The 15,228-nt window shown below is 47.4% G+C and overlaps 1 protein-coding gene across 1 annotated transcript in view; it reads left to right on the forward strand.

The window, feature by feature from the left end:
* The window catches only part of CBL (Cbl proto-oncogene), a 31,513-nt gene extending 17,605 nt beyond the window's left edge, over nucleotides 1–13,908 (forward strand). Inside the window, exons 4-16 of the mRNA XM_027699360.1 lie at nucleotides 198–354; nucleotides 1,836–1,957; nucleotides 2,421–2,558; nucleotides 3,119–3,206; nucleotides 3,592–3,723; nucleotides 4,082–4,285; nucleotides 5,648–5,779; nucleotides 6,402–6,764; nucleotides 7,623–7,717; nucleotides 8,198–8,353; nucleotides 8,806–8,909; nucleotides 9,229–9,411; nucleotides 12,053–13,908. Of these exons, the coding sequence (XP_027555161.1) occupies nucleotides 198–354; nucleotides 1,836–1,957; nucleotides 2,421–2,558; nucleotides 3,119–3,206; nucleotides 3,592–3,723; nucleotides 4,082–4,285; nucleotides 5,648–5,779; nucleotides 6,402–6,764; nucleotides 7,623–7,717; nucleotides 8,198–8,353; nucleotides 8,806–8,909; nucleotides 9,229–9,411; nucleotides 12,053–12,333 (2,155 nt within the window). The 3' untranslated portion in view covers nucleotides 12,334–13,908. The remainder of the gene's footprint in view (nucleotides 1–197; nucleotides 355–1,835; nucleotides 1,958–2,420; nucleotides 2,559–3,118; nucleotides 3,207–3,591; nucleotides 3,724–4,081; nucleotides 4,286–5,647; nucleotides 5,780–6,401; nucleotides 6,765–7,622; nucleotides 7,718–8,197; nucleotides 8,354–8,805; nucleotides 8,910–9,228; nucleotides 9,412–12,052) is intronic.
* Nucleotides 13,909–15,228: the final 1,320 nt, after the last annotated feature.

Raw genomic sequence — 15,228 nt, forward strand, 5'->3', positions numbered from 1 at the left:
TTCTGACCCCAAAATTTTGCACGTGCAGAGAAAATTGCCTGAAGTTCCTTTGGCTGCTGATTTCCTGCAGCACCAAGAAACCTGTGCTTGTGTGACATGAATAAATAAACCTCCTGAGCTGGATACTCACCAAAATAATGTCTGGGTGTGTCCATGGGGGTGGTTTTCAGACGTATCCCAACGTTGGTTTTCCCCAGGACCATCGTTCCTTGGAAAAGCTTCCGCCAGGCCTTGCACGAGGTGCATCCCATCAGCTCAGGGCTGGAAGCCATGGCCCTCAAGTCAACCATTGACCTGACCTGCAATGACTACATTTCAGTGTTTGAATTTGATATCTTCACACGACTTTTTCAGGTAAGAACTGTCTCAGTGCTTCAGGTTAAACTCTTTTTTTTTTTCCCAGCCTGTTTTATGCACTAAAATGACATTGTTTATACTGCACAGGATTTGCTTGTCTTGCCCTTCATCCCTTAAACAGCTTTAGTAATACTTAGGATCCCATGTTGCAGTAAAAGTGTGTGATATTCGTGGTTGTAGAAGAAAAAAAATTATCTAAATATATCCTGCACATTCAGTATCCTGCCATGAATCAGGTTTTCCCTTTCAAAGGTCACTTTGAGCCTGAAGTTCTGACACATCTCCTGCAAGCCAGGAAATGTGAAGCTTAGTTTATCACTCTTGTCTTCCCTTGTCTTCTTCTTCCTTGTCAGATTTATTTTCCATATGGGGGGGGGAGGTTGTTCAGGATGGAGCATGAGCATGGAAATTTGGGCTTCCTCTCTTTTGAACTGACACAGCCAGGATGTTGTGGCCACGTCTGTGTTGGGTGAAATCACTGAAGTGATATTAATAGGAGGTAAAATTCTAACCCAGAGTCTTTAATAGTGCTAAATTAAAAAACGCAGCTTCTGATGGTACAACTGGGTATTTAGAAGAACAATCACTTACTTCTTTGGCTCTGACTTGCCTTTTCCCATGTGATAGGGTGGGTTGTAATTAAGATATGTCTAGATGAAAAATTCCCATGTTTGGTGTTGCAATGTAGCTGATCTCATTCAGTACTTTTTCCAGCTATTGTACATAGAGAACAAGTCAAGAGTTGCTGCAAATTCCAAGAGATGCAAAGTTCTTAGGCAGTGCTGATATCTCCTTGTGGACAAGTTAAAAAATTCAGAAAAATGGGATGAGATTTAGACAACCAAGTCCTTCTTAGTGTTGAGAGCTTTCAAATTGTTATTGTGACTTTTGGGGTGTTATCTTAAGGGATATTTAACATGTGTGTGCTGGCTTATTTATTCAGATCTCAGACTAGCCAGCAATCCTTGCCCCACCCCGATGAGGTTGGGTGGTTGAGGAACAGTCACAAGTTACAGACAGTGAAACTGAGACAAAGAGGAGAGGTCACTGTCCTGAGGCCATTTAGGAAGTGTTGGAGATCAGACTACTCGTGGTTTCTGGTGCTGTGCATCACCTCATTAAAGCCTTGACTTTATCCCTGTCTCAGGAATGAGTCACTGTCTCTGCAGAAGCAGCCCAGTTGATAGCTGTTCCTGAGCTGGGACCTCAGGGCCTTCTCCCTTAGTATTTATTAAAGAAGTTTTGATTAAGGTCTGTCTTAGGTGATGGTTTCATCACCGACAAGAGAAATGGTTTTATCACCAACAAGAGAAGAACCCAAATGCTCAGTGCTGCACGGGCATGGATGTTTTGGTTCCTCTGCTGGATTTGTGGTGGAATAAGAAGCTGAAGAACTGACCCCTTTGATGAAGGGGTGTTGTGTGTGCTGACATCTTTCAGGAGTGAGTGGTGAATCCCTCTCTGTGTTGCTCCCACAGCCGTGGTCGTCCTTGCTCAGGAACTGGAACAGCCTGGCAGTGACTCACCCTGGTTATATGGCATTCCTGACCTATGACGAGGTGAAGGCCAGGCTACAGAAATTCATTCACAAACCTGGCAGGTTCGTGCTCAGCGTTTTGGATGGTTCTCACTGACCCCACTGATGGCTGCCCCCACTGAGCTGACATTTCTGGCTGGGCAGGAGGGCCCACGGGGTCGTTTCTGGGGGTTATGTGGTCAGTTCTGTGCTACTTTTAGAAATGGAAACCTTTCTAGTCTGCTTGTGGGTTTTGGTGTTCGTTGGGTTTTTTAAAGTTAACGTCAAACAAATTATTTTAAGCATGTTAACTTGTCCTGCTCTGGGTTCTGGGTTTAATGTCACCTGGATGCTTTTCTCACCTCGTATCACGTTGCAAAGTTCCCCTTTGATCTGCCTGGGGGTCAGTTGAGAAAAGCTGGTATAAATCATCAAGTTATCCCTGATTTTTATTTGCTGTCTGGAGAGAGCCAGGCACAAAGGCTGCCTGCTTGAGGTTGAATCTCTTCTGTTTGCTCCGAGCTGAAGTTTCTTTCCCTTTCCTCAGTTACATTTTCCGGCTGAGCTGCACCCGCCTGGGGCAGTGGGCCATTGGCTACGTCACTGCAGATGGGAACATCCTGCAGACCATCCCCCACAACAAACCCCTTTTTCAAGCACTCATCGATGGCTTCAGGGAAGGCTTGTAAGTACCTTTGTCAAAATTCACACCTCAGTTCAATTGGGAGTGTTGCTGCCAGGGGAATAATTCATATATTGAACTATTTTGGCACAGTTGTCTTTGCTGCCCTCTACAGTGGCAGGTGGTAAATGTGCAGCAGTGTTTCCCTTGTGGTAGATCCCTTTTTAGTCAAACCTTTAATTTGAGCAACAGCCACTGATATTATGGCATCAGTTTTCTTATTCTTGATATTACAATTATTATTATATATATATTATATGGGATGATTTAAGAAGAATAGCCTGGGACCATAACATCCTGTTTAAAATAAAAATTGCTGCCAGGAGTGACAACAAACTTCTTTTTATTTTTAAGAATAACATATTTGGGGTTTTTTGGATCATCAGATTCCTCCAAAACCTTCTGAATTCAGAATACCTTGAATTCCCACCCCTCGCTTCTCACCTTCATTCTTTCTTTCCTTCACCATCCCCAAAATATACCTGATTTCTGTGTGTGTGTACTTATGCATGTGTGTACATGCACATATAGAGAGAGAGCTTTTTTTTCCCAACCACTTCCAGTTATTTATTTCCCGATGGCCGGAATCAGAATCCTGACTTGACTGGCTTGTGTGAGCCCACACCTCAGGACCACATTAAAGTTACACAGGTGAGTAAAATATTCCATCCCATCAAACTCCCAATTTCTAGCCTCATTTAGCTATTTCCACAATTCTGTCATACTTGGCGTTCCCAAGTTTGTTTTTAAGGCCTCTGTATTTTACAGGAATCACAGAAATCTTTGAATGGTAGGGATGGGCAAAGACATATTTAAAGGGTTTATTTTTAGAATGTTCTGCCAAGTATTGATGCTTTTGTGCCATTCAGCATGTCTTGAGTCCTGCATTTCTTGGGACATTTAAGTGAAAAATTGGGATAATTTGAAGTCCACTTTCTTCAGAGCTTGATACATAAAATTATAGTAAAATCTTTGCAGACTTCTGTTCTCCTTTTTATTTCATGGCATCACCTCTGTCTGTCTGTCTTTCCCTAAGGAACAATATGAGCTGTACTGTGAGATGGGCTCCACCTTCCAGCTGTGTAAAATCTGTGCTGAGAACGACAAGGACGTGAAGATTGAACCTTGTGGCCACCTGATGTGCACATCCTGCCTCACAGCCTGGCAGGTAAGGCACTCCCTCTGCTCTCAGGGCAGCTCCTGGCTCTCTCACACTCCAAACTGTGCAGTTTCCTGCAGGTATGGAGATAAAATAGCAGAACTGAGGACTGGAGCTCACAGTTCATTAATATCAGTGCATCAGAAGCAGTTTAGATCTGCTGGAATAGGCGAGAAGTGTGAGAACTTGCTAAAAAGCTGGTTTTCTACTTCAGGGAGAAAATACTCTGTAGCACAGTTTGCCTTTGTCTCCCTGTCAGTTGGAAGGTACCTGCCAGAAAGCGGGTTTAAACCTCGCTGTGCATTAACCATGTGTTTAATTCCTGCATCCCAATGGTGCTGTGACAGATGCCTTCTCTTCCCTGCAGGAATCAGAGGGCCAGGGTTGTCCTTTCTGCCGCTGTGAGATCAAGGGCACGGAGCCCATCGTGGTGGATCCCTTCGACCCCAGGGGAGGAGGAGGATTATCCCGGCAAGGGGCAGAGGGAACTCCCTCCCCCAGTTACGATGATGATGAGGATGACAAGGCTGATGATTCCCTCTTCATGATGAAGGAGCTGGCTGGTACCAAGGTAAGGGCCCTGCAGTGGGTGACAGAAGGTCTGGCAAGTGCATTTGCCCACCAGTTTCCTGTGGTTTTAGTGATTTGTGCCTGTGAGGTTCGTCAAACCTTATAAAGGGAAAAGATCCTACTCATTTTGGAAAACAAGGATTTAGGTTCAGTTTGGTGAGTTAAGTTCACACTGTCAGTTTTATTAAACACTTGGAAGCCTTTGATCTCTTGTGTATTGAAAGAATCCCTGGAAGGGTGAGAAGGGCTGGCCTGACCTGTGGGAATGGCAGATGTAGGTCTGTAACACTCCTCTGTGTGTTGGCCATGCTGCCTTTGATTTACCAGCCAGAGTTCACCCAGATCAACACAAATCCCTCCAGTTTTCCCCAGTGATGAGCACAGCCAGGCAGGCACAGCCTTCCCAAGGTCCTGATGACTAACAGGGTAGAGGACAGGCTGTTTTGCTTAGGAAGTCAATTTGACTGTCAGCTTTTTATATGGTGCCTGATATGTGTATATAATAAAGGTGTAATAACTCTGCCATTAGTGCTGCTTCCCTCTAGGAGCTGTGTATAAGGCAGACATTTTTTAGGGATCCCTGTGTGGCTTTTTCCTAAAATCTCATTGCTGCTCTTACATTGTTTTACTGCATAGGGAAGTGGGTTTGAATTTGGCTAATTTTTAATAGTTGAATCAATTAAAATAAGCTGCCTTTTCTGGTCAGAAAGAATATTTTGCTCTGGTTTACCTGTAGTCTTATTTGTCTTTATCTTCCACCCTGTGAAGTAACGTACTAAACAGTAAACACTATTCCTGGAGGTAGTTTATTTATACATATCTTGGGGAAGCAAAGCAATTTCCTTGGTGAGACATCCTGTCAGGGTGTGGAGTAGGATTGGCATTAGTGAGTTCAAACCCTTGTAAAGCTTTTCAAAGTTAGAAAGCACAAGCTTTGCTTGTAAGAAGAGAAAATAAAGAGAAGAAGAGGCACTGTTTGGATTTGTTAGGGACAAAAATGGAGTGATTGCTGCACCAGCCCTGACACTGTAGTTTAGGCAGTTTGCACAGTGACAGCAGGTTTTGCAGCAGCTTGTGCCCTCTGGTGTCCAAAAGCAGCTTGTTCCTGCTCAGGCAGATTTGTTACTCCAACCAAACAGCTTGGCTTGTGTTGCTAAGTGTGTGTTTTCAGTTGTGTCTCACAGGGCTTGCTGCCTGTCCTGTGGCACTGCATTCATTACCAGCAGCATAATTGTTTATCACGGAGTGATTTGTCATCAATATTGCAGCCAGTCTGAGTCACAGAGATTTAAAGCCTCTCTAGAGGAAAGGAGCTGTGCTGGATCGAGTCATTTGTTGATTTTCCCATTTTTCCCTGTCTCAGGTGGAGCGTCCTCCCTCTCCCTTCTCCGTGGCTCCACAGGCTGCCCTTCCTCCCGTGCCACCACGACTGGATCTCCTGCAGCAGCGAGTGTCCAACCCCCCCGGGGCTTCCAGTCCTGGCACCACTTCCAAGGTCAAACACACCTTTCGCTCTTTCAGCTCTGATTTTCAGGGAGAACAGCATAAAGAACTTTTCTTCACAATTTTTTTTCCATCGAGCATTTTTTTCAGATAAAAAACTAAAGAATTAAGTATGTGTGGCTGGGAGGACTGAACTGGCTTTGTGCTTGATCAGCAGGAGGCAGTAGGATGATGTTGGTGACATTCTTGAGATACAGCAGCAGTTCTTCATCTGGTTTGGATGATGTAATGAAATTATGAAAGTCCAGGCAGAAGAAAAGATCTATTTTTAAGAATATTCATTGCTGACTGTTGGCTGTTAACTTGTATAAATACCCCGCAACTGAATCACTTTTTTAATGATTTGGTAGGCTTTGTTTGGAATCCCATCTAATGCTGCTGTGAGCTCTTGTTTTCCTTCAAGAGAAAGAATCTGGGGTGTTTGGGGTGTAGTGCACGTAGTTGCTGTGTTATCTCTTCAAGCCTGTGGAGAAGGTGTGGACGTATCTCCACATCCCCCGAGATAACTCCTTGTAAAAACAGATAAAAAAAAACCCCAAAACTCTCCCTCCCGTTTCTCTTTTATGACTGGCCTACCTGTGTTAAGCAATATCTTGCATTTTTGTGCCCTGCAGGCTGCCCCTGGTGCTCTCCACAAGGACAAACCTCTGCCAATCCCCCCCACGCTCCGGGACCTCCCGCCGCCGCCGCCTCCGGACCGGCCGCATTCCCTGGGGAATGAGGGGCGACCTCAGAGGAGGCCCCTGCCCTGCACCCCTGGGGACAAACCCCCCCCGGTGCCCTCCAACCGTCAGGGGGACCTGTGGCCGTCCAGACCCATCCCCAAAGCCCCCCCTGTGGCCGTGAGCCCCGGGGATCCCTGGGCTGGCAGAGAACTGTCCAACAGGCACTCGCTTCCCTTCTCCCTGCCCTCCCAGGTGGACTCCAGGGCTGACAGCCACCGCCTCGGGAGCACCCTCAGCCTGGACAACCCAGGGGTGAGTAGATCTGGTGGAGCTGGAGGGGATCTGTGAGAAAATCAGCCTTCCAAGGTGAGCCCTCTGCTCACGCTGAACAGTGTGATCCTGTGGGATCGCAGGGACTGGTGGATGCCAGGCAAGGGGGGACTTCTTAGGGAGGTGCTTTCGTGCCTCTTGGGGGCAAGGCTGAAATACCAGTTTCAGATGCATGATCACTGTTCCCCTTTCAGTTTTGGAAGGCTGGGAATGCTTTCCAGTGGGAGCTGGTATGCTGAAAAAGCCTCATTTACTCTTCTGGTTTTTGAGCCCTGAAAAACCTACACAGAGTAGCTGTGATGGATTGAACACAGTAAAATCTGAGTTTAGTTTGGATCTGTTAATGCACTGGACACTGTTACCAGTGGAGCTGAGGAATCTCTCTATTGTTCTCAAAAAAAAAATTGCAGGCAGTTTTGCTTTCCTCGATTCCATTTCCTTAATTGTTCCTTTTAATATCTCCAGCTCTCTAAAATAGAAAGCAAGGACGTTTTTAGCCAGATTGTCTAGGAAAATTACACTTGCACAGTTGCCATCCTGTCTCCCTGTGTGTGTGCTTGTCTACATCCTTTTCCTCTTGTCCCCCACTTTTGGCCTATTTCAGCTGAATTTGCCAAGGCCATTGGAATCTCAAAAGATAGGAAGTTCCTCCTGCAGAAAAGTCCCTGCTTGTGTCCTCACTGAGGGAAAACTGTCACAGAAGTCCTGGATTTCTAAGTAAATGCTTTGGAATAAAGGAAGATGCTTCATTCCCTCAGGGGATGTGCTGAATGACTGGCTTTGCAGCTGCACTAGTATATGTGGTGTTTCTGATTCCTCTTTGGAATTTTTCTCTTTCAGAGCTCCAACAGTGGTCCAGCAGCAACCTCAGAGTGTGAACACCCCAAAATTAAACCCTCCTCGTCTGCCAATGCCATCTACTCCTTAGCTGTCAGGTCTCTTGTTTTCTTTTATAATTTACAGAGTGGTGCTGGTGCCAGGGGCAGAATTTGACACAACTCTGTCAGTCTTCATTTCATTCCTGACAGACTCAAAACACACAATCTGGGGAAAGCAAGTGAAATCAGATCCCAGAGAGCTGTGGGGAGTGGTGCTAGTTCCCCTTGGCTGTGGCAGTAGGAAATGGGCTCCAGTTGCCATCAGCTCTTCCATGAATCCAGTTTTGAGCTGGTCTTCACGTGAAGTGGGTGATGTGAATTTATAGGATACTGTCACCTCCTTCTGCACAGTGACCTTGTGCCAGTGCGACCTTGAAGTCCTGAAAACCACTTTGTTGCTTTAGACAGAATTGCTGTAACGTGGCTACACTGTGGATTTAAAGGGCACTTTGATAGTATTTAGATGTATGAATATCTAAATGTTATATTTATGTAAATGTTCTTCTGATCTTTATATCTCGTTTCTCCTGCCTCCAGACCACTGCCTGTACCAAAACTGCCTCCTGGGGAGCAGTCTGAGAGCGATGAGGACACTGAATACATGTCACCATCCTCTCTCCCTGTGGTGCCTCCAGGTCCTGCTGTACAAAAACCAGAGATCAAAATGCCTTTGGAAGTGACTCAGAGTTTACGGTGAGATTCTGTGTGTCTGTCACAGCTCTGGGACAGCACGTTTGGGCAGCAGGGTGGGGATTTTGCTTGCTTGGTTCTCTGAATTCCCCCAGTGAATTCCCCCAGATCTAGGCTAAAATAGCTGTAAAGGAATTTTTTGCAGAGTCCTTGTGCAGCATTAAAGGAGTCAGATAACCCCTTCCCCCTCTCCCTGCTAATAACCTCTCGAGAGCAGAAACAACTGAAATTCAAAACTCAAAATGCAGTGTTTTGGTGGTATCAGTTGAGCTATTTTGAGCTGAGATGCTGCACTGCAATAGACATTATTAGAGCATTTTTCTGGAACAAATATGTCACAGAAGAGTGGTGATTTCACTTTGAAACAAAATCTGTGCAGAATGCCAGTCACAGAGACAAGGTGGAGGTGGTGGCCACTGTCTCTGGTGCCAAGGGCAACGTGTTCTCTCCCTCAGAGTTTTGGACTGTGAGCAGCAGCCAGAGGGTTCCATGTATGAAGCAATGTACAACATTCACTCCCAAGCAGCATCCTCTGCTTTCGAGCCTGTCAACACTTCTGGTGAGTGGGTGTGCTAACAAACAACTGAGAAACTGGGGCACAATGGATTGATCCCAGTTGGAACAGCGTTTTTGGCTGAACGGAGTAACATTTGCTTTTGTTGTTAAAATAGCTGCGGAAATATCTGGGTCTGTGTACTGCACCTATCAAGTATTTTTAACCTAATGCTCCCTTCTGGAAAGAGCTTCCATTGAAGGTGTGGTTTCAGCAGCAAAACCTTGAGTTCTGTGTCCTGTCAGTGTTTTTGGGGGGCGTGGGGGAACAGACTCTGCTTGAGAGACTGCGAGTCCCAGAGCTCAGGCTGTGCCTCCCGTTCCAGATGAAGGGGATCTGGCAGCAGCCACTGCCAGCAACGGCCCTGAAGAGTCAGAAAATGAAGAGGATGGTTATGACATCCCCAAACCACCACTCCCAGTTGCCATTGCTCGTCGCACACTGTCCGATATCTCCAATGCCACTCCTGCCTTCAGCCGAATGTCCTTGGAAAACGACCCTGGGACAGGTTAGAGGGCACTTCTGGCTTTCTCTGCACGTTTGAAACTCGTGTCACTCGCTCGAGGTTTTGGGTGTAAGCTGTAAAATCAGGTTTACGAGGCAGGGTTACACTCATTTTTGGGTGTTTGGTTTGATTTACGGCTTGGAATACACTGCCTTGGTCATTTAATCACTGAGCTAGAAAATCACGTTGAAATCACAATTAGGAAAACCTTTCCTGAGCTTAAGGAATATTCCTGAGGCCACTGTGCTTTTGTACCAGGGTGTACCAAGGCAACCATCCCTGCAAGTGTCCAAGGCCAGGTTGGACAGGGCTGGGAGCAAGTGGAAGGTGTCCCTGCCTATGGTGGAACCAGATGAGCTTTAAGATCCCTTCCAACCCAAACCATTGTGTGGTTCTATCCCTGTTCCAGGTGGAAGATGCCAGTGCTGGCCTTGCACAGCGTGTGCCTCAGTGCCTGCAGATGGCACAAGTGTTCTGTCTGATTTTCTCAGCTCCTCTGAGCAGGGACCCAGTGGCTCAGCAAGGTCAGCTTTTTGTCCCCCAGGAGTAGAGGACATCGTGTCCTTCTGGCTGCAAGGCACATTCTCAGAGGGGAAAAAAACCAAAGCCTCATTTCTCCAAGAGCTTTTCTGAATAATGCATGACTTATTCCCTACAACTGCCCAGCAACTCTTAAGGAAGCTCTGAAAAACTTCCTGTTGGGGGGCTTTCAGCATGTTTGAACATGCTGGTGATTTGCCAAGGAAGAGGAATGAGTTTCTTGTTCCTTCTGGAGGCAGAGCCACTTACCCCAGTGAGACTTCTGTTCATTTGCTTCACCATTCTCCTTCCCTGAGCCTGTCCTTCAGCAGAGGAGAGTTTCCTAGTGCAGAGAAGTTCATTAGCCTTTTGCCACTCCTCCCTGCCTCCCTTTTTGAGCCTGTCTGGAGACTGTGGCTGAAAGGGATGAGAAGGGACAGAGAGGGAGTCACATCCCCCTCCCAGATGAAGTACTGAGCTTAATCACTGACACTTCTTTGTTTTGACAGCCCTGAAATAACAGTGCTGTTGTCCTGCCTTGGTGTTAGGAGCTCTGCTAGTGGAAAATGTGGGAATGCTGATTGTTACTGCTGTGGGAAGCATAGGCACTGTGCAAGCAAGCCTGACCAGTGTGGGATACATCTTGGCAGATTTATGTTCTCATGCCTTGTGCCCTGCAGTTTGGTTTATTAATCATTTACCAAAAAAGCTGTCTTGGTAGTTGTCCTTTCAGATTGACCTGTGGTCTCTGAAATTTGATCCAATTCAAGCTGAAACAGCTATTTCTCAAAAGGCAGTTCAGGGGAGAGGAGTGGGCAGACCTTTTTCTTACATGTACAAAAGGCTTTTTATGTGTGAGAAGCTTGTCCTGTGAACATTAGTGAGCTGAACTGCCTTGTGGTTAGTGAGGAAGGCTCAGGGAATTTGTTTCCTGAAGAGCCTTCTCTATCTAAGTGCTTTTGGTGCAAGTTTTTCAGAAAGGCCCCACAATGGTGCCTCTCTGAGCAGGGCTGCAGTGCCCACTCATAAAAAGGGATTGCTGGGATGTGATTTGTCTGTTGTACTGCTGGAAAACTCCAGAGAATGCCCTGAGGAGTTTTTCCAGAAGTCAAATAAGACTTTCTCTAAGGTGATGTCAGATATCCACACGCAAAAAAGCTTCCTGTGATTGGCAGAAAATGCTTTCTGCAGTGATACAGGAGGTCAGAATGCCAAAATTACCACATTAACACATTAAACAACGTAGTTTTTGCCTTGGAGAGTTTGGTGAGTGGTTTGGTTTATTGGCTATTCTTTTCTCTTCCCAGAAGGGCATGATGTGGCTGCTGGGCACTGCCTCATCTGAATGACTAAGGGAAAGAACAGGCTGAGCTTATTGATCTGCCCTGGCTGCAGCCCTTGGGCAGGGTGAGCTCCAGCAGGGGAACAGGAGAACATTCAGCTGCTGACCCTTCAGAGAGAATAATTCAGTTGCTGGAGCATTTGTGGTGGCTGAGCTGTGACTGATAGAGCTGGCTTTGTGCACACTCTCCCTGGGCACTCTGCAGCATGCACAGCAGGTCTGAGAGGAGAGATCAGCTCAGCTGGGGGATTCTGTCTCATTCCAGAAGGAAATGGGATGTTTGATAAAGAGTTGCATATTCTGTCACTTTTATTCCCAGCAAATCTCTGCTGCTTATTCTAAGGCTGATATCTGAGCTCTGCTCACACACATTGAACCCATGACATTTTTTTCTATTTATGTGGTCTTAATAAATGAGCCTGGTGTGACTTGCTGATTAAAAACATCTCCATGTAGCAGTTTTTGCACACAAGAGGGGAAGCTGAGCTGACTGGAAGGAAGGATGAGCTGGTTAGGCATCAGACCCATGGTGTGACTCCTGGGGATGGTCCTGTGAAGGGCTAAGGATTGGACTGGATGATCCTTGTGGGTCCCTTCCAGCTCAGCATATTCTGGGATTCCATGAGCTGGTTGGAAGGAAGGATGAGCTGGTTGGAGAAAGCGCCAGAGCTCAGCGACAGGTTTTTTTGAAGTGCCATTTATCAGCCTAATGTCATTCCCTCTTTGTTCCAAGCCAAAATTACATGCCCTTGTTTCAAGTGCTGCCTTCGTTTCTCCTTCCAGGTTTTTCAGATGGCTCCCAAGTTCCGGAGAGGCCGCCAAAGCCGCTGCCCCGGCGGATAAATTCCGAGCGGAAAGCCGGGAGCTGCCAAGCAGGAGGAGCCAGCAGTGGGGCCAGCTCATCCCTGCAGCTCTCCAGCGAGATCGAGAACCTCATGAGCCAAGGCTACTCATATCAGGACATTCAGAAAGCCCTGGTCATTGCACATAACAATATTGAGATGGCCAAGAATATTCTCCGGGAGTTTGTCTCCATTTCCTCCCCTGCTCACGTGGCCACATAGCACAGGACACCTCCACACCTACAACTTCTGTGGACCGACTGCCTGGGCAGCTGTGGCCCAGCTGTGCACCAAAGGGGAAGGGGGTTCCTTTAGAGACTTCGTGCTGAGGTCAGTCCTGCCTCTCAAAGAGAATCAGTTGTCAGGTTTTTTGTGGTTCCAGATTTCAAAGCAGAGGAATGAAACGGAGCAGAGCGGTGTTTTATACAGTGTAATGTCTTGGAGTCCTTTACCCCTACCTCTTGTCTGGGAGAACAGATTTATTTCCAGGGTGTTGGTGGAGAAAAGTGTCGTGACAAGGGACCCCCGAGCCCATGCCCTGGAGGCTGTTGGGGGAGTGTTTTGTGCTGTGAATTTTAAGTGAATGCTCAGAGAAACAAGAGTCTCGAGGTCGGTGTGGTGTGTCCTGTGGTTCATGGTACTAGGTTTGGATCTGTTCGCTGCTGTGTGTCTGGCTCAGGCTTTTTAGAGCAGCTGGGAGGTCACTTTCTACTGGGAATAAATAGGAGACCTTGGAAGAATCGTTTGATTGCTTCCTCTTTGCCACGACGTGTCCCTCTTGCCTGTAATAATAGCAGTTATTGCTTGTGATTCCAGCCCTCCCTTGCTGTGTGGAGATAGCAGGACCAGCTCCTGTCAGGGGTTTTGATCCTGGCAGTGCTGGGAGTTGGATTTCCCTCCTGTGTGTGCCCTCTTGCAGCACTGGCAGCACCACATTCCAGGCAGCTGGAAGTGCCGGGAGTTTGGCGTGTTTTGGAGGGCTGGGAAGGCTTTGAGGGAGAGCAAAGAACTGGCTGCTGCTTCTCCTCCTTTTTTTTAGCCTTGAGCATTTTGTGCTTCAGTGCTCAGACTTGACTGTGGCCCCGCTGGGCTCGAGCAGCCGTCACCAGACACTCTTTCCTAGGAATGTTGCACCTGGTGAATATGATGTTTTATTTATCTTAATTGCATGGTGGCTGTTGCAGACTTAGTGGCCTTCACTCACATTCCATCACCTCCTTCAGAGAGCTTTTGCAGGAGCCATCTTCATGCCAGGGTGTGTTGTGGAATTGGTAGATGCAGCTGATGTGTTTGTTGGGTGTCTCACCTGCTTTGCAGTAAAAGAAATTGCAGCAGTTCCTCCTGCATGGCTGTCCAAAAAAACGACATGGGGGGGCTCTTCTTTCCATTCCCATTGCTCTCAAGGTATTGCCAGATCTCATGTTCAAACAGACCTGGGCAAATTCTGTGTTTGTAAAACGATCACGTGGCTTTAAAGGTCAGAGCTCAGCTGTTACATTGGAAAAACCTGACCTGCAGACTCAGCTACTTAACTCTGTTCATGCAGGAGGAGTGGATGGTTCCTTAAATCTGGAGAGGATTTTAAGTCGAGGAGGCACACACAGATCCCAGCTGACAGACTGTGCACACCGAGAGGCCCTTGGCCTTTGGAGCGTGTCCAGCATTATTTGCATCTCTCCGAGGTCAGCAGTGGTCAGTAGGCAAAGGGCTGCAACTTGGAATATTTGCTGGAGTGATTCTGGCACTTGGATGCAGTTTGGCCTTTTGAGGAATCCAGAGGCTGGGCCCAGATCTCAGCCAAACGGCTGCAGTTGGCAGAGAGGAGTTAACAAGTGTTTGCAGAGGGAATTGAGCATAAAATGTTTTTTTTTTTTATTAAAGCAGAGGTTTCTCTGTGGACCTGCAGCTCTGTGAATCGATGCAGTGGGTTCCAGGCAGTTTGGACTGTCTCTCTTTACTCCCCTCCTTTCTTGTAGTGAAGAGAACATTCTCAGAAACCGTAAGGGGATCTCCTGCAGCTCTTGGAGGCCACCACCACTTGCTATTTCGGGGCCAGGGCTGGGAGTTGCCAGTGCAGCAGCCTGGGGAGGTTGATGTCACGGACACAGGGCTGTGCAGGGCACAAAGGGGTCAGGCACAGCCCCGAGTTGGGGCCCTGGGGAAGCTGCTGAGTTGTGGTGTCAGTGCCTCTTGCACTCGAGGAACTCCCTCCTGTGCCCACTTCCTCTGCCAGTGTGGCTGTGGGAGCTGCTGGAGGAGCAGTTCCAGTGCTGGTGCTGCTGGGGCAGGAACAGGCAGCTCTGGCTGTTGCCTCACTCTGGGGAGCCTGAGCAGTCCTGGCAGTTCCTTGTCCGTCCTGGAGATCCAGGGAAACCCTTCTGTGAGGGAGTGCTGTGTTTGCTTTCCCTCCTTCTCACACTCCCCCCAGTGCTGCCTCCCAGCTCCCTGTGGGTTTGGAGCCACTTTGTGTCTGCCCTGCTGTGTGAACTCAGTGCCAGTGTGTGTCCAAGGGGGACATGTGACTCTTGCCACTGCCCAGGCTGTGCCAGAGCCCAGTCCAGCCAGCTCCAAAGCCTTAACTCTTGTCTCGCACAGTGTGTGTGCTCAGACTAGTGATGCCCTGTCCCTTCATGGCAGGCTGGTTGTTAATGTCCCATTAACTCCTGCCTGGCAGAGCTGCTCCAGGCCTGTCTTTGGGGTTTATGTGCCAAGAGAGACCTTCCTCTGGGTGTTGTTCTGGGTGTTAGAGATTAGAGAGGGCAATCTTTGTGGCATGTATCACTGATTTTTCTGCATGTGTCCTTTCTGTGCACTGTTTTGTGTCTCAAGCTGATTTAGGAAACTTTTAAGTCTTGGCTTTTCTTCCTTAGACATGTAAGGATTTGCTAATTCCACGGATTGCATCCATGCCTTGTGGCTGTGCTCTGCCAGCTCAGCCCAGGCCCTGCACAGTGGATTATTCCTGGGGGGTTTTTTTTCAGCCCAAGATTGATTGCTCTTCTTTCCCTTCACCTCCTCGCTCTTTACCCTTAAGAAATTAACTTTTCTGACGCTCCTTTAAAAAGAAAACCAACCCAAAATGTCTAGTGCCTTTCTCGAGGGAATGCTGCATCGCCG

The sequence above is a fragment of the Neopelma chrysocephalum genome, unplaced genomic scaffold, assembly GCF_003984885.1.
Source record: "Neopelma chrysocephalum unplaced genomic scaffold, ASM398488v2 Primary Assembly neopelma1_138, whole genome shotgun sequence".
Taxonomy (NCBI): domain Eukaryota; kingdom Metazoa; phylum Chordata; class Aves; order Passeriformes; family Pipridae; genus Neopelma; species Neopelma chrysocephalum.